Source organism: Tachypleus tridentatus, chromosome 7 (assembly GCF_004210375.1).
Source record: "Tachypleus tridentatus isolate NWPU-2018 chromosome 7, ASM421037v1, whole genome shotgun sequence".
Taxonomy (NCBI): Eukaryota; Metazoa; Arthropoda; class Merostomata; order Xiphosura; family Limulidae; genus Tachypleus; species Tachypleus tridentatus.
This window is the reverse complement of record NC_134831.1, coordinates 20,688,603-20,708,593: the sequence shown is the minus strand read 5'-3', so window position 1 is coordinate 20,708,593 and position 19,991 is coordinate 20,688,603. Positions and strand designations below refer to the sequence as shown.

Genomic DNA, 19,991 nt, shown 5'->3' with positions numbered 1-19,991 from the left:
TTACAGAAATAACTTTTTAACAGGTCTTTTATGTAACACCTTACAAAATGCATTATTTTATCAGACTTCTAGAAACTTTACTTACCACTGTTGCTAAACTAATAGGCCTACAAAATTAACTAATAAGAATTTTTTTGTTTATCCCCTTTCTTGCAATAAGAAATAATATTAGCCAACTTTCACTCTTCTGGCATTTTCCCACTACTCAAGGGCTCAGAAGAATTAGTAGCAAGTACCTCAAGCATCCAGTCTTTAACTTTCTTCAAAATGCTTGATTAAATATTATCTAGCCCATGAGCTTTGTTATTCTTTAAAAATTCTAATTTTTGTTTAATAAGTCCAGATATAATGGTGAACATTTTATTTAGTCTTGTTTTCATCTACAAACTATTCAGGGTAAACAAATGTGATTGAATTTTCTTTTATAAAATGGAAGACAATGTAAAAGTTAACAATCTAACCATCTAATAATCACCAACTATGAGGCTTTTTATGATCTCTCAAGGGCCTTACTCCTATCCTAATATATTGCTTACCCTAAATATATTCAAAGACTTTTGTCTGATTGTTGTTAAGCAAAAAGCTAACAAAATAGTCTGTCTGTGCTGCATCAACAATGGGTATTGAAATCCAATACCACTGAGCCATATGCTGAAGGGGTAAAGAAATCCTTCCTATTAATTTCCACATTTTCATCCATCCTTTCTTCATACATCTTTTTGTTCTGTCTGACTAACTACTGATGTTCTACAATCCTCTAAATATTCTGTCATAGCAGTCAATTTAAAGTTCTTAAATTGATTATGATTTTCTTTAATTTTATCTCTTATATCCCTGCATCAGCCAACACTTTTTTTTGTTTTACTTTGAGCCAATCTTCATTTTCTATAAGGAATGTATTACATGAATATTTAAAATGTATTATTAAAAATTTCCCACATTTGATCTGTTTCTTATATTGATTTAGCTGCCCAATTACACAAGATTATTTTTGTTGCATCTCTTTAAAATTTGCTTTTTTGAAATTTGGATTCAAAACCTCATTATTCCTTATCTCCATATGCAGCAAGACATTAAATCTACAATAAAAATAAAATAGCATTTTTGTGGTAGGTTCCCAGAGTTTCTGACCAATTTGTGAATAAACCAATTCCAAAGAATTTATAAAAACCTGTCTCCCTCATGGTCTGACCCTTACATTTCTAATTTTTTACACCTGAAATCAAACTTTTCATGATTGTGACCTCACTGACAACTAAATTTTTTATCTCACAGTAGAAATTCTCATTAATTTAATCATATTTATCTGGTGGCCTGTAACACATTCCAACTGAAAGCCTTTTCCTTTTATAATTGCTAACAGGAACACAAATATATTCAATTATCTTGCCAGTAGCTTTGATATCCTCAACTTAAACAAGATTCAATTTATATTTTAAATCCTAAAGTCACTTCCCCTCATTTGAGTACTTTATCCCCATTAAAAACCTATAACCCTGTATTTAAAACAAATTTATTTCAACAAAATTGTTCACAGGTAACCATGTTTCAGTTGTTCCCATTACAATTCTCTGTTCCTACTGGTGCTCTAAAAACTTCTATTTTATTTCTCATATTTTAGCCTTATAACAGTTTAGACAACCTTAAAACAACTTTTGTACTTTATTCCTACACTATACCTTTCTCTACATAGTATATTTTTTCATTTAGTTCATTTTGACTCATAATACTTTCTAGTCCTTATTTAAAATGCCCTTACAATTAAGCTTATAAATAACTCTTAGAAACAAGACATCTCCCATCCTATTTAGATGCAAATTATCTGTTCCATAAGTTCACATCTTCCTGTGCAAAAAACGTATTTATAATAATACTTACCTTCTCTCACACTTTAGCTTTATCCCAACAAAAGTTTCTCATTTCTACCCAGCTATGCATTGAATCCTACTTTGCTTCCTCCAGTCTTTATACCCCAATATATTGCCAATAGCAATATAAATCTTGTGATTCTCTCCACTTGCCTCAGTGCACTTCACCCTATACCAGATCCGTATTTAATATCCCATTTATTACCTCCTATTACTTTTTGAGATGGTCCAAATTAGTAGATCTGAAACCAGTCATACTGTAGGGAGGAAGAACAGGAAAGGATAAGAAGAAGTAAGTACAATTGGAAATACATTTTTGGTAAAGAAAAATGGTTACTTCCAAAACACTTATATTAACAAGATTGAGATCCACACAGAAAACATCCGCATAGAGAAGAGGTGTGCAAGAATGAAATGTAGTAATAGCACACCAGTTGGCTTCACACTGTCTTTGGAATAGGTATTCTCTTTGTCTGGAAAATGTGAAATCTAATTCCTGGACTTTAAAGACTTATTAGTAACAGATGCAAAATCTGAGCCTCATTGTTAGAACAGGAATTTGTCCAGTCACCATCCACACGTGTCAGAAATTGAGAAACATGTGGCATAGTGGGGATGAGAAGGATAAAACCATGTATGACAATACACTGACTATAAGTAAACAATTTCCATTGAAAAAAATCCAATAAAGAATGCATAAGGAATTATGTAAATGAAATAACACCCAAGTGGTCAATTCCTGAAAATAATAAAGGAGTGGAAAGCAAGAATTACCTGGCCAATATAAAGCCACCAGAAGAATGAGACAGGATAAGAAACAAATCAGTGCAATAACCTTGGATAACAGACAAACCAGAGGGTGTGCATAAAAATGAAAACCTGTCTAATCCTGGCTGAGAGGATCTATGCCCAAAGCCCGAGAGTGAGGGGCAGAAGAGCATAAGGATTGGAGCTGGGCATTCCAGCATGTGGCCAAAGCACTAATCTTAGGCATTAAAAATAAGAACAAATCCAATGAAAAACTTGTGGGTGAAGCATAAGTGTGAAGAACTCTGCTGGGACTAGATAAATTATCAGCCACTAAATTTTGAACACCTGGACCATGACAAGCACAAGGAGAACAATCTGATGACTGTGTTCCCAAAGGAGAAAGTACAATGTCTGAAGATAGAGAGACCTAGAGTGAGTGTCCACTTGCTTGAAGATGTAGAAGACTACAATGGAACTATCTAACTGAAGCATTACTGCCTTTCCTTGCAACAATTTGAGAGTCCAAGATATAGCTCAGTGAAATGCTAGAAGCTCTAAAAGACTGATGTGGAGAGAAATTCCTCTTCTGTCCAGAGGCCCTTGAATTCCATATCCTATACACAAAGTTTCCATCCCTAGAAAGAAACATCCATGGAAAGATGTTCCTCTGGAGGTAGTTGTGGGAGAGAGACACCTACTGTCTCATTGACTCTGTTTAACCACAAGCTGATCAAGCTGGCTGGAAGCCAACAGGGTCAGCAGAAAATTCAGTGCATCTGTGTAAATGATCAACTGTTTTCATAATGCCCATTGAGAGAAATGAATATGGGCACAACCCAAAGGAATGAGTAAGTCTAACAATGCCTACAACCCCCTCCAAAAATAGAACTGTATGTGCCAGTGGAGATGTGAATTGAAAACTACATGTAAATGGACAAAGTACTATGTAGTAGTAAAAATAGATTTGTCCTTTTTGATGAGAAACACAGCACTTGCAGCTTTAAATAGAGGATAGAAGAGCTTAAGCATGAAGATTTGTCAAGTGGTAGGAAGGAGTGAGAAGTCTGTCATCCATATAATGGTAAGTCATTTGTCATCCATAGACAAGATGCAGAATGCTACTGGAAGGAAATAAATTACTCTATGATACTACAAACAAATGTGAATAAAAAACCCTCAAGAGAGGAGTCAGCACACTCTACAACCTCTTAGTTTAGAAGATCCTGAATGGCATGTGCTTGAAAACTGAGTATAAGACGATCCTTTGATAACAGAGAAAGAGATGTAAAATGAAGGGCCAATCTACTCAAAAGAACTTGAATGATACTCTGATTGGTAATGAAGATCTTCTATACAGACATGAATCATCTGGGATGAGAATCTATAGGACTGGACCCCATAGGGTGGTTACTAATGTTGTTGTTGGTACTGCACTAAAACAGAGGATGTCTGCTGGTAAGGATGGTATCTCCTTTGTGATATGATTTAATGTGAAGCCAAAGTACGAGTTCTGGAAACCCAAACAGAATATGTAGAAAATTGTCCAGTAGAAGATCAGAAAAAGTAAGAGGCCAGTGTTAAAGATAAGAATGGATTAACTGCAAAAATCAAATGTCTAAGAAAAGGAGTTCTTCTGAGATCTCTAATGGCTAAAGGAGGAAGATGAACATCTTCAAGCAAGACACCGCTCCCTAAAAGATCCCCAGCAAAAAAATAAAAGGTTAAGGAGAGAGTAGAAGCTGACAATCATACCAAAGTAGAAGTCAATAAATGACTAAGATCCTCTGAAAATTGAGGAGGAGACATGTGATAGGAGACAACAGTTATAAAAAGATGAATCCAGGAAAACTGTGTGAGTTTAGGACAAACAGTGGCATCATGCCTGGACCTCAAACATGGAGAAAAGGAGATAACCTCTAACAATCTAAATGTATGTCTTCCAAGCAATTGAAATCTAAGGCATGTTGATTTAGCAAACAAATGGGAAGGACAAGGATGGTAGGACTCTCTCTCAGTTGGTCAGCTAATCTCTGAGCATGCATAGCAATGTGTGGTGAAAGACGAAAGTTTAGGTAATAAGCCAGATGACTTCCCACAACAAAGGAGAAGAGTCATAAACTACAGAAAAATATGCTCAAGACATTATAAACCTGATGTGCTAGGTACAAAAATGGTGAAGGAGGCAGATTTTTAAGGCTCATGATTAGCTTTCAGAGGAAAGAAAGTAGCTAGAATAATTGAGTCCATATTCTTTCTAGTCTTTCTCTGGTTCCCTACAACTCAGCTTCAGAGCCAACAGAAGTAACATCAGACCTTATTTAAGACTCTACCCCTATGTGCATGAGTGATAGGATATCCTCTATTGAAAGGGGCTTTTCCCTGATGCCCAGACAATGCTAGATACCAGAAGTAGCAGATTAAGAATACTAAGAGACTCTGTGTCAGAAACATGAATGTGAAAATTCATAACCAAAACATTTCAGAATTTTGTTTAAAATAAATAATAAATTCAATATCCAATAAAATGGATTTAAAAAATCCAAACCATAGGTATAACTATAGTTGTATCACACGTAAGAGGATTCTACAGTAAGAACACAAAACCATTTGCCATAATGTTCTGACATTAAGATAAGAGAAGAGAAAATATCAAAGATGAGCTTATATGCAAACCTGATAAATAGGTGAACTGAAATAGGTGGAGAGAATCACTAGATTTAAACTGTTATGGACAAAGACTGGAGCAAGGAAGATAAGATTCATATGAATGCCTAGATGGAAAGAGAAGAGAAACCTCCTGGATACAGCTAAAGTGTGAAAGGAAGGACGTGTGTTTTTCAAAGCTCACTTTTGGTATTGGCCTAATCCCACAAGTTCATCCAATCAGTATCCTCATCCATACCTTTTTACTTAATCTAAATATATGTTAGTTCTAGTGACGTATTTATCATTTTCTCCTTACTGTTAAGTCTTGACATTACCAGTGACAGAATAGAACTGTGGCTCTTTTCCTTATATGCCTTTATTAATCCCTTCTATATGTCATTAGCAGATATTTGTGCAACAAAGACTGCATCCTTGCTAGCACCCTTTACTCTTGCACTTGTCGTGTCAGTTATATTCTCTATCCCTGTCCTTAGATAGCATAAACTAAATCTTTTCTCCCAATACACCCTACAGATTATCCTATCAAAGAATCTCCTACCACTACAACCTCAAGTTTTGCAGTTCCTTCCTTCTTTGTCCCTTTTGTTCTCCCTCCTTCCTATACAGATCTTCATTTACACAAGTCTGAGAAATATTAAAAATTATTGAAGAAAAATATTCTTATTATGAGATTGTTAATAAGATAACAAAGAAGGAATTGTTGTCCAAGAAGGCTTACAAGTTTCTAGTTATATTAAATTAATGACAGTACAAAACATTAAACTGGAATTAAAGGGTAAAGGGACGAGGCAACCTTCTTGTTGAAGTAACTACGTAAGCACATTTAAACCACAAAAAAATTTCACGGAAACTCCAAAAAATGCCTACCACATAAATCTTACCATCCTATTATTTAGTGGGACAAAACTGTTACTTAAGACTCAGTTGAATGACAGAACAACTAGAAATATTAGAGCATATATAATAATTATTATAGTATTTTGAATATGAATGAGGGTCGACAGGTTAGAAAGTCTACAGATAACAACTTTCTTTATATTCTGTTGTATATAATGATGTAGTAATAGGTTACATATCTAATTCTAAAGGTGTAAACTGTTTGTAACTGTGTCTTGTATTCTGCAATTGTAAGAATGATGTTGATAAAACAAAACATATCTTTTCTGAGATCATTCAAACTGTGTTTTAATCTAAGAAACAATGTTTTTCAGCTGACTCATAAAAACAACAGGAAACAAATTACTCTACTGAAAAGAATTCCTGGTAAAAATTAATGAGAACATCACATAGGAGAAGAGGAAAAAAATAATAAAAATGCCCAATATACTGGTTACAACTTCATAGACTGATATGAAAAACAGTTGGCAGAAACCTATCAATGTCTGAATTCACCCTCTAATTTTACAATACCAGAGGGAAGAAAAGATAATTTAATGATGTTAAGTTGGAAAATGAAGGAACTGTTTGTGCATGAAAGATGAATTTGGGTTGACAAACTGTATATATATATATATATATATACACACACACACATAAAAGACCACTGCAATGAGAAGAAAGGGTTTTTGCCTTAATAAAACATGCCTTGAACAAAATTGAATATCCTCACAAATGCAATCAATGGGTTGAAATACAGATGACTAAGAATTAGATCTGCATTATTAATTCCACTAAGAAACACAAACACTTAGCTAGCTATGAGCATCAATTACATTGACCAGTGTCACATAAAATAAATTATTAATCAAATCTATTACAATACAGATAAATTTTATGAAATCAGTTAACCATCTTAAATAAGTGTTAAATAAGTTTTTGATCATTCCAACAATCCAAATAATTAAAACACTGCCATTGTGATTTTTCATTAGTATTTTAATTAATTCAAGGTTGATCAGCTTGATTAGTTAGTGTCACAATTCATGAAAATAATCAAATAACTCAAATTAGTTTCTAATTATTCAAAATATCCAATGTCTCAAATGAGGATAATTGATTAGTTTAATGTAACTGATTAACAAACCTTATGATTAATTAATTATCAAATCCCACAAATTACCCATCTATATTTGGAACCATCATAACTCAAAACACAGGGTAATTTATAATAAAAGAAATAACAGATTAACTCTCTGGAGATGTTTTAAGCATGAACAAGAAAGTCTGCTTTAAAAGCAACTTAATAAACAGCAGAAATGGATCCACCCAAAACACCATCTGCATGGTGTGCTTTGGAAGAATAAGTCCAACAAGTAGATTTTCAAGAAGTGCTAAAATAATTTGCACAAGCACAAATATCTGGAGAAGGAAGTGAATGGAATACTGTTAATGTAATTATTATGGTTTTATATTCTGAACAGCCTTTCAAGATATATTGTTTGTGCATTGTATTGTGGATTTAATTTCCTAATTTGGTAGGAAAAAAATCCAAAACATTCAATGTTTAAGTCAGTTTTACATTAATTAAAATCCAAAATAAATTAGACTAAAGATGGATGACCTACTTCATTTCTTGTTCTGATAAAGAACTGCCTGTGTTTTGAGAATTGGAAATATTCTCCTGCTCTTCTATGGCAATGAAAGATCTGCTTAGTGGTACAACAGTGCCAGACTCTGGCTGTCCCCCAATAAGTAAAACTGCTTCTTCATAATTTGGTGGAGGCTCTTCTTCAGGGTGATTATCTTGTGATGCATTGGGCTGTAAGTTCAAGAGATGAGATGCATCTCTGTTGTTTCCCATTGTAGAAACAGATTCATATGGAGGTGGAAGTGTAGTAACACTGGCACTTCTACTAGATTAAAAAAGTATTTCAAAGTTAACATTTTCCTACACTGAAGATGTATTTTCAAGAGATACCTACCTAGACTCACGTAATACTTTTTCTCAACTTGGACTGCCCTATATTTTGACAATGTTGTTCACCACTATCTTTGGTGCTCCTACCTACACTCACATGATTTCTCACAGCTGCACTGTTGTATGCAAATAATCAGGAAGCAGCCCTCTACCAATGGGGTTTGATACACCCTCCCATTACAGATGATTCCTTGTGTACTGTAGATTACTCTCATAAATTTGAGATTAGGCAAGAAAAGATGCACCACAAGTGTGTGTAAGGAGGTAAGTATTTACCAAAAATACATTTTCAGTGTAGGAAAACGATAACTTCTGTCATAATACCTAACCATTTTTCACACATACAGCTAGGATACAACATTATAATAGTGGAGGAACTAATGCAAAAGTTACTCAGATGACCACACTTTGGAAGGCACCTGCAGAGAAACCATGTAGTGTGAAACTCTAATGTGTAGGGCCACACATGTGGAAGATTACATGCTATCTGTGCCAGGTACACACAGGCAGAAAAGATGCATGTCTAACCTGTAATTGGATATGCCAGATGGTATAGAGTGGCTAGGGTGCATCAGACTGTATTCAGTGGGCCAAATCCATTACAAAAGTGGGTGTGACTGGCTATTTGTCTTTTGGTCCACAGTAAGAGGAAGGTCCCAAACATCTTCACCTCAAAACCAGGAAGCAGAATGGATAAACAACTGCCATTCTGCCAAACCAGTTATAGCATGTATGCATATCCTGTACATAACTAATGTTAAGCCACCCAGGAACCTAACATCCACGCAAGTGTGGGAAGGGGGAATGCAAACATGGTGGGTCAGCTCCAGTTCAAAACCAGGCAGTGTCTGGAATTTTTTGTCATTTTGTAGTAGGAGGGTCCCTACTAATCACACATGTAAGGAGTCATATTGGCTGGTCCTACAATGATCCAACATCAGACCACCTGGGATTTGACATCCAGGCAGAGGTAAGATAAGGAAAATCCAGCCATATAGGTGAACTGTATGTGGTGGAGTTATCCAGCTAAAAAACAGAGAGCTTCAAGTATTTTATTTTCAGAATGAGTGTACTCACCATCTACATCAACACAACATCCTTACCCTACTCTTGACTGAATGGAGTTGGTCACAATCAGAGATATTCATGGTCCACCACAATAGTGGAAAGGACTGCAATACTCCAATGGGAGAAGAAGTAATATTGTGGTGGGAAGTCCATATGACAGTACAATGACTGACCACAAAACCATATTTTGAAAATCAAGCTAAACCCACCTTATTCAACTAGAACTTAAAGGATGGGTGGTTACCCTTGCACTGTTTTGCTCATGACAGTCAAGGAGTTGGTATGATGATGTGTAGACATTATTTGTGAAAGCCTCCAATGATTTTGGAGAACACCCATCTCTTCAGTGACAATTTAAACACATACAGCTATATGGTGAAGATTTACATTTACGTACACCTGGACAGCATCACTCACCACAGAGTGCAATTCAGGAAAGGAGAAGGCAACACTGTAAAGGGAAGAAATAAAAAAAGTAAGAACTTAGCCTTACAGAGTCTAAATGTGGTATAGAGAATAGTGATGTGTAGCAAGAGATAGTCAGATGAGGAGGAAATAGCTCAATGATGCAAGCAGTGGTCAATAAATATGAAAAGCACAGTCCATATGCCAGTCTGAAAAATCTCATTTAATGAACGAAGGTGGGCAGCCAGGGCAACAACGATGAGAATCCTTGGATATTATTGCATATGCAAGAAAAATAAGCTTGTGAATTTATCTGGTAAAAGTAACAGGAGAAAGATTACTAGCAGAAGAGGAATTCCATGATATAAGAGAGGAATGAGAGCCATGAAAGGGAACTGTGCAGGCAATATAACAATGCAAAGCCTGTACTGAACAAAGAAGACAATCTGGATTATACATGGAATACAAATAAGAGATGAAGGGTGGAAAAATAGGAGAGAAGGTGACATTCCTTTCATATACTGCTAACATCTTGGGGAAAAAAACTATGATCATTATAAAGGAGAACACAGATATGATAATAAAGAATATGGGAGATGACTATAGCGAAGATATCAGACCTATAGTATCCACACTCAAAGAGTAGTAAGAAATATGTCTTGAGAGAGAGACTGCATAAAAAAGAAAGGGACTAAGGGACAGAGATTCAAAGTGAGGAAGTATAAAGACATAAAGAACAACACTGAAATTCTAATTGAATAGGGGAATTGAGTAGAGTGAACAAATTCAATGAATGGAGCAAAAGAAGGTATTAAATAATGTGACGGAAGTGGAAACAATAAAAGATATTGGACAAATTTGAAATGATAGAAACAGATAAGCCACTGTTCAAAAGCCAAGTAAAAAAAATTGGAGAGGTAGGGAACACTTGCTTGGGAAGGCAAAAAGGCATGGCATAAAGCCCAACAATGGAAAATGCACTATTTATGCTGGTAAACCAAAGACAAATTGTGGACTGAGTGAGAAGGAAGGAAGGTTACTCATGTAGAAAGTCTGGATCATCACACAAGAGACCAAACAAAATCCACTTCTAAAGATGAAGTATAGCTAGGGTATAATTAAAGACAGAGGACTCAGGTTGCTGAAGAAGGGACTGGGAAAGTGGAAGATTTATTTGAGGTTGAAGAAAGAAAACCATGGCTGTGCAGGTCAGAATGGAGTGATAAGAAGTACTTGACAGAGAGAGAACACAGGGAAGAAGATTGACAGGAGAATAATCATACAGATAAAGAAAGATCCAATCCTGACTGAAGATATTCACTGCAAAAGTTGAAGATGTGGAACCAGAGACCTAAAGAGAGGAAGCTTTATATTGAGCTGAGTGGCAATTGTAATCACAAGGGGAAGGTACCAAGTAGGAGCATAACCACTGAAAATCTTAAGAAACAAGAGACCACTCCATTGACAGGATGTTATCAGGATGCAATAGCTGATCCACCACAAGATTCACATCACTGGGATGTAACAACCAAGAAGATGGACCTGCTAAGATTGGATTCAAAAAGAGAAGATTTAGCATTCAAAAACCAAGTGATTGAGATCGGATACCCACTTGACAGTTTATGTAAGGAATAACAGTTGAATTGTTGGAATGGATTATGACTAGATGGCTATATATAACCAGCAAAAAATGATCCAAAGCTCAATGTACAGCCAGGAGTTAGAAAAGGTTGATATTTAGGGCAGATTTGATCATGGACCAATGATGGGATACCTTTTTAGAATCCAAATACACTCCCTATTCCATACAAAAAGTAGTTGTAAAAAGATGCAAATCAGAATGAAGAGGATATAAAGAAATGCTCGTCAAGTTACCACACAAAGTTAGCTTATAGGAAAGGAGGAAGGAAAATGATTAGAGTCCAAGGGATCCTGAACAAGATTCCTTTGATTGCACAGTGCTAACTGAAGGCAACACATGTGGGTATGACCCCAAGGAGCAAGGGTAAGCCCAGATTCCCAAAATGAAAAGAATCTCATGTACAGGAAGGGAAGGAGAAGACTTGGATTTGGAAATCAAGAGCTTCGTTACCCTCAAATGAAGAGGAGACAGCTGAATTCTGCTGATGTAGATGTTGTGAAACACCTTTATTTGAGTAACATTTTGTGTGAGGCTGAGATAAGACATCTCCAGTTTGACAAGCTGTCTCCTGCAGGAGGAAATGATAGAATTGTAAAAGGTTTGTTCGGAAGGAGTTAAAAGGAGCCAGTGATCCATATGATAATGAAACTGAAACTTTTTCTTGTGAATATAGTTGGCACTAATGCCAGATTGTATGGTAGATTGTGGAACTAAAACATTCCACCCCCATGAATAAACCAAAGGTAACATCTTGATGTTGTAGAAATCAGAATATGAAGATAAGCACTTGAGATGTCAACCATGCTCATCCATAGACATGAAGTGAATAACCACAAGAAGTTGAAGTGATTGAGGTCAGAGAAATTGAGAACAGGATGCTAGTTCCTGATCTTATTAAGAACAATGAATAGTTGAGAATTAAAACCCAGAGACAGGTGAAACACTTCTTCTATAGTATACTTGTTCAAGGGATTTTAAACCATCCTAGAAGGATGCTGGCAAGTAGATGAATCCTGAGAAGGGGGAAAGAAACAGAACCTGTGGATAATGGGGGAGGAGCAGAAAATGAAGGAACAATTCTTCTGTTAGAACCTAAAGAACCCTGGTGTTTGAGGTGAAAAGGCACCACAGATGAACAAGTCTAGCCATCCGTGGCTCAACAATGTAAGAACTCATGGGATAGTCATTGATAAAATTGGCATCACAAAATGCAATGATGGGTGATTTGGAGACTTGCCACAGAAAATCAGGAAGGCAGTATCAGTAGAAGTGAAAATGCAGAGGGACTAGACACAGGAACAGAAGAGGGGGCTGGAAAAGATAAGAAACAAGGGAGGAATGTTTATTTTCAGCCTCAACTCAAGATACTAAGGATAAGGGAGATTCCCAAAATCGAGTAGTGCAAGAAAGAAGTCATATGGAGATAATATTAACAGGAAGCAGGCAGATGCACATGCATAAACAGGGCATCCCTGCTAAGGAGATCTCAGCAACATAGGAGCCATGTAAAAAGTGGAAAGATTGAAAAAGATAAGAATACCAACATAGAAAAGAAAAGAGTATTGTTATCTATTAAAACATCTTAGGGAAGTAGATAGCCTTGTAAAAATGTTGAAGGGATGAGAGATAATGGTAGAGATTAGTGAGGGTGACATACATATGAAAGAATTGGGCCAAAGGAAGTCATAGTTTAGTGGAAAGATTTGATCCCCATGCCTGAATAAAAAACTCTAAGATCTGAAAACCCAAAAACCAAAATTTTCAACCTATTATATGCCACAACATGGGAATTAGTCAAATGTTGGGACAAAGATGTGCTGGCAACCAAATATAATTGGATTAGAAACCATTCAACGTGGACTAGAATATTGGGTGAAAGAGGAAACCTAAATAATCTGATGTCATGGCAAAACAAAGAAGGAAAATATAAGGCAAAGGGGAAAGACCCAAGAGGTAACATGCTTGGAAATTCATGTGAAAAATGTAGATGAAAGACAAGGTGGATTGACACAGGTAAAACAGGAAGGCAAAAGATGGAAAAGGGCTGTTCAAACCTTTCTCTTTGGGAATATATTCTTCAAGAGAAGGGAAATCCAATCAAGGTTCTGGAGACATAGCTAGCCATATGATATTCTATTACTCCCAATGCATCAAAATCAATACCTCCCCAACTGAAAGTGTGGAATCTGAAGCCAAGAATGTTGTAAATAATATTAGATCAGTAGCAGCAGGATTCATACCAGAAAGAAGCCATTGTATCAATATTAAATTACAAGTTCATTATGTGGAAAATAAAAGAAACTTTCCACAAAAAATGTTAAAAAAAAAGAGAAATGACAACAAATTTAATTTGTTAATACAGTAGTATTTGGTAGACTTATGTACAAAAACATGAAACAAGCAGCAAAAATTGAGAACAAATTCACACTTGAATGTTAAATTGAGAAGTGATGAAAGTGTTATACACTATAAAGGGATTCAGCAATGCAAGGAAGATGTGTTGTACTCCTATTGGTGGATGGTCATTTGCTATACTATGTGAATGTAGATGGGAACATTAACGCTAGTGGCAAGTGAAACTGTGTACACAGAGGGCAGCACAAGCTAAAAAAAGCTATTGTGAGTGAATATGAATATTACAGTTTTTGCACACAATGCTTTTTTTTTTCCTAAATAATAAGAACCTAACAAATATAGGTCAAACACATTAAGCTGCTAAAACAAGAATATTATTTAAGTCACTTTACAAATTAGATATACAGGTTCAAATGAATTACAGGAAACTAAACTTACCTCGGTAATCCATCAATTTCTAAGGATGGGTACTGCCAATCCTGTTGGAAGAATATTAGAAACAACAATAATAAAAATCTGTTTTTTATTATATAACATGTTCACAGAAATATCAGTAAGGCAAGACATATGCAATTTTTATAAGTTATACATAAGAAGACTTTTTCAGAAAAACCTACTTATGTCATAACTCTATCATCATACATAATTATCCTATCATAAAAAGCTTTTATTAAATACACAAGTAATTACCTACCAAATGATCTAAAACTCTTTTTTTGCTTTTCAATATAAACTTTCATATTAAAATTACTATGTGCAAGCTTAATTAATCTGTAAACTTTCTCATACCCAAGATTTGCAATTTGGTGTTAGTTGGTTAATCCAATTTTGCTTCCTAACTACTTCATTATGTTGTAATCAAATTTTATCTCACAATTTTGAACATACAGATTGATATATTAATGCATAAAAATCAGAAAATAGTTCATAAAACATACTTTTAGAAAGGAAACTTAATTTGAAACTACAAATATCTATTGAGTTTACTGTTACTTTCATAGTACACATATACAAATATCAGCCTGTTAAATTCAAAATTTTAAGCAAGTCTGTCATACATGTGAATATATCTCACAAAAACAACTTGGCATATATATATACAGGGTGAGCCAAAAGTAGGTGGACAGTAAAAAAACATTTATTTAAAGATCACGTATACATACAACTATATGTAATAAGACAATTATATTAATGAAAATAAAATGTTATTTATTAACGCAAATGCTCAAATTGTTTTCCTTCTTGATTTACACAGCTTTGAAGTCTACCTCTTACGCTTCGACAACCATTTTTGCACAAGTCACTCTGGGCATTAATTTCTTGAAATGCATCTCTTATGTAATTTTTTAAATCACTGACACTTCTTGGTTTTTGACTATAAACTTTTTCCTTGAGTACTCCCCAAAAGAAAAAAATCCATAGGGGTCAAGTCCGGTGAACGTGTGGCCAATCGATTGGACCTCTTGACCAATCCATTTCAATGGAAATGTTTCATCAAGATACTCACAAACTCCTTTGGAATAATGTGGAGGGGCCCCATCTTGTTGAAAATAAAAGTCATGTAAATTAGGTTGTTGCTGTAACTGGGGAACAACTTGATTCCTTAGAATTTCGAGATACTTATCTCCTGTAATTGTTCCATCCAAAAAAAATGGTCCATAAACACCAGAACTTGAAATACCACCCCAAACATTGACACCAGGCTGATTTAGCTGTTGTTCTAATGTTAAATGCATGTTCTCACTATACCAGTAAACACAATTATGTCTATTGACATGACCGGATAATTTAAAAGAAGCTTCATCACTCCACACAATGTTATCTAAAATTCCTGGGTTTTCTTCAATCTTGTTCAGCATAATTTCACTAAATTGCAGTCGCCTGTCTGGATCATCCTCCAATAAGCCATGAATTAGTTGTGGTCGATAGGGTTTCAACCCAATTTGCGTTATAATTCGCCTAATAGAGGTTTGTGGTATGTTCAATTCCATAGAAGCTCTTCTGGTGGATTTGTTTGGACTTTGAACAAATGCATCAGCAACACGTTTCTTATTATTCTCTGTACAGACTGTTTTGGGTCGACCAGTTTTAGCAGCATTAAGGATTGAGCCAGTGGCGTCAAATTTGTCACGGATACGGTAAATGGTTTGTCTTTTTGGAGCTGGAGTATCAAATGTTTCAACCCACTTTCTCATTACAGTTTCAGTATTTTGAGATTTCCAATACTCTTTTAACACCCATATTCTTTTATCTGTATTTAAAGTATTTGACATTATGGGTTCTATTAACAATCTAAAAAAAAAAGAAAACAGATTAAATTAAAACAAATGTAATTATAAAATTGTAATTATATAACACAAATAATATAGTTGCAATATAGTTATAATATACAATTGCATTAATATAACCAATACATAAACCTATTCCAAATGCTGTCCACCTACTTTTGGCTCACCCTGTATATATATGCTTTTTACAAAATGTACTTCAACCTTTATGCATTTCATGGGAGTAAAATAATCATTCTTTCTATTCAATCTTCTTCAAAAGTATTTTCAAATTGGTAGCAAATAGAGATAATTTCATTAACTGTAACAATAATGCTGTTATTTATTTCAAAATTGTATATATATATTACACATTTTCTCAGTCTTAAACCCCTTATACAGATTTTACACAGAGATGTGCAGTCTCAAACTTTCTCAAAACTCAGTTACAATAATGAGAATGCAGTTTAACTTCCAATATATTTTCTATTCAAACCTCTTGTTATTTGAGATTTCTCCCAAATTATTTGAGAAAACAGTTTATCTGTAAGTACCTCAGAGTAAGACAGACGAGAGATATTTTGGTGCCAAGATCATAAGGTTTTTTATTGTAGATTGTTTTATTAACAAGTGCATTTTGCTATGTTTGTTTTCAATCCAATTTTTAAATGTATTTTAAGTTCAAGTATCTTCATGAAAAGAAAATGACCTGTTCCAAAAGTAGGAGTACTTAAGAACCAAAAAGGAAGTTTGTCATTGAAGCTAGACATTATTTATAAAAAGTGGTTAGCTAGAGGAATGTACATAGATCAAGGATCAGTTAGTTGTTAGCAAAGCTGCATTATTTATCAGGCAGATCAAAAATACCACCTCCATCATATTCTTCTTGATTTGATGACTTCACTCAAAAAGCTATCAAAACTGTCAAGCACACATAGCTGCCTAACACATGTAAAGGGGCATGTTCCCCTCTTTGTGTGTATACATTATTATTCTAATATTTAGTTTTGTCTTTAATCATACGTATATGGGCTTGGTCACTCAACAACTTCAACCATCATATTACCATGAAATTATACATACTGGAATATTTAATGTTATAAATGTATCTCAAAAAATATGGAAAGCTTTTAGTAAACATTCCAAGTCTTTTGTACACAAAACATAAGATATTTTATTTTAATATTTTTACTGAAGATTTGTCTGCAAATTTATGAAGTCAGAGTCTGACCCACTCTTAGTGACCTGTCTGCAAGGTGTTTTTCATATTAAAATAAAAAATATATTTTCATCTTAGTTTACAAATTTATGTAACTGCTAGAAGTTGCTACATTAATATTAATTTTTTTCTTTAGTAAACCTATGTATTTTATCTGTTATTTTCTCTAACCTAACACTATAAGGACTCAGTCCATTTGACTGACCTTGTAACAACCACAAAAATACAAAATAAATATAAATTACCTTTTTTTGATAGAATGGCTGCAGATCATGAGAGCAAATTATAACTAATTATACTAAAAATCCTCAGACTCATAACAGTTGTTGGTCTAACAGATTTTTGGTGCTTACACCATGGTGACAAAAGAACTTTCTCCCAGTTTCTTTTAGTGGAATAAAAGAAGTACCCTTGCTTCCTCAGTCCCAAACCACTAGAGAGGTCACTATGGATGTTCCCCTTTAGATTAGTATAATGTCATTGGTACAAGAATGAATGGACATACCTTTCAATCAGAAGTATGGCTAGGACATTACCTGGAAATGTAGTATAAGCCACTACATTACACTATGAACCCAGTCATTTCTAGTGGTTATGCCAAAGGGATGTCTTTTGCATTCTTTTCAGGATGCAGATCTGAGGTAATTCCTCTGTCCATCTGCTAATTATGATAAGTATTTCTTCAGTACTCTATAGTTTGACTTACACCATAGCAACAATACAATCCCTGTCTATTACCTGAGGTATAATGGCAGTGTCTTTTGCTTTACCACAGAACACTAGGTACATTACCATTAGTAAGTGATACAAGTTTTCCCTTTCTTATTCTCAATTTTTAATTCAAGAAAACTGGTTTCCTTGTTCTGTATTTAACCACAAAATAAGTACTTACTTTTAGCACAGAACAGACAAACCAAACCTGTTAAATGTCATCTATGTCTTGAGCATTCTAAGGTATATGTATATGATCTGCTACATGAAGACTAGCAGATAAAAAGCATATATATATATATATATATATATATATACACACACACTGATATATGTAGAAGCATCAAACATTCTGAAACATGTGCTAGTTTGTATTGACAATCCTGTAACCACTCGGCAGTTTCAAATTATTGGCGCTGCTGAAAAGAATTATTTATTATGAATTAAAGAAACACTAACTATTAGAAGCCTAAACCTAAAACCAAACAGACAGTTTAATACTGATGAACTTTTATTGAGTGTAATTAAACTCCTACTAAGTATGGAATAAGTTATTCTATGGGTATTGTTTATTCTTATAAAAGTAACTAAATTGTAAAATTAGAAATTTATTAGGACAGGTAAGAAAGCATAAAAATGTAATTATACAAAAACAGTTATCAGTGATGTATCCATGCAAGTTACTCTTTATATTGTGTAATTCACTGCTATGTTTAATGTTACTTCAGCTATGCATTTGTTAGGTTATTTATAGCTTTGTTATACAGGCTTTCTAGTTTAACACTATTCAAAGAGCAATAAAACAATTCAGTAAAAAATGGTGTAAAGTATTAGAAGCTTGAATGTGTTTAGGATAAATAATTATAAAATTATTTTAAAATTTAAAGTAATTCTATAAGAAGAATATGATAATTTAGATTTTGTATTTTTCTGTTAAAGGTCAATCAAATGGATCAAGTCTCTATAGTGTTAGGGTAAAAAAAATAACAGATAAATTACAGAGCTTTACAAAAAAAACTGCTGATATTCATTTAGGACATTTTAGTGGTTGTGTACATAAAATATTAAAACTGAAAGATGAAAAAATAGTTCTATTCTTAACATTAAAATCACCTTGCACTCAGTCTAGCCAGATATAAACTGACATGTAAAAAAATAGTAGACAAACCATTTCAAAAAAATAATTAGAAAAATCTGTTTCTCTATTTATTTTTGTGTATATGTATGTACAAAAGACTTGTAACATTTGCTAAAAGCATGCCAAACTTCATGATTGCCAAAATGTTTTTCAAAATGACCAATCCGATGTAGAAAGAGCTAAGAAAGACACACAAGTGATTGATATATTGAGTATTAGTAAACACTATATTAAAGAGCCAAACCAACTGCTGTGAATAATATTACTCCACATGACAAAGGGAAATCTTGACTGTCAATGCCATATTTTATTCAGCAAGTAGATGCCAAACATCTACAGAGCAGTGGAACAGTAGATGTAAGGAATGTAACTTCTAAGCAGAAGCCTAATGGATGACAATGAAACCAGCTGGGGTCATACCCAACATGAATGAAAGAGATGTGAATATAATACCTAAATATTGTGAAATGTTGACAAACCAAAGGAACTAAAAGGGGGTGGATAAACTGGGGAGTGAAGAAAGAATCTGGGACATCAACCAAAATCATCTTCCTAGAAAGGTACCCATCTCAGAGTGAGAAAACTGTCCATTTTGAACTAGAGAGTGACCAAAGCTGGTTGAAGTAGAACAGATCTATGACTGGTTAACAATCTCCCATCTTTATAGGAACAATAAAAGGATGGGAAAAGAACCCTGGAGTATGACTAAAGAATTGTTTCATGGCATTTTAATCAGATGAAGTGAAGAGTGGAAAAACAGGGAAAGAAAATATTCATGTGGCATAGTAATTTGTAACAAAAGGAGTTCACAGGTAGACAAAACTGGACTAAAACCAAAGGGCAGCTCTAGGAATAAGTCAACACCAAGACCCAACCTCTAGACAGGAGGGATAGACAGTATCAATAGGACTAGGAATAGGAGAAGGAGAGAACTCCAATGTTGTACAGGACAATGTTTAGTGGGAACTCCCGGTCCAGTAAAAGCAAGGAATCAAAGTGATCAGAGGTGATTACTGATAAGCTGAATCAACTTGAGATTGCAAA

At 34.4% G+C, this 19,991-nt stretch overlaps 1 protein-coding gene across 10 annotated transcripts in view; it reads right to left on the bottom strand.

The window, feature by feature from the left end:
- Positions 1-19,991, bottom strand: part of LOC143255259 (uncharacterized) — a 71,170-nt gene that overhangs the window by 23,631 nt on the left and 27,548 nt on the right. For 7 of the 10 annotated variants that reach the window (XM_076510660.1, XM_076510658.1, XM_076510652.1 and 4 more), the window contains exons 2-3: positions 14,051-14,091; positions 7,790-8,077 (exon numbers count right to left, since the gene is read on the bottom strand). In XM_076510660.1, coding sequence (XP_076366775.1) covers positions 7,790-8,077; positions 14,051-14,091 — 329 coding nt within the window. The remainder of the gene's footprint in view (positions 1-7,789; positions 8,078-14,050; positions 14,092-19,991) is intronic. The other 3 variants (XM_076510661.1, XM_076510659.1, XM_076510653.1) reach the window with 1 other exon arrangement.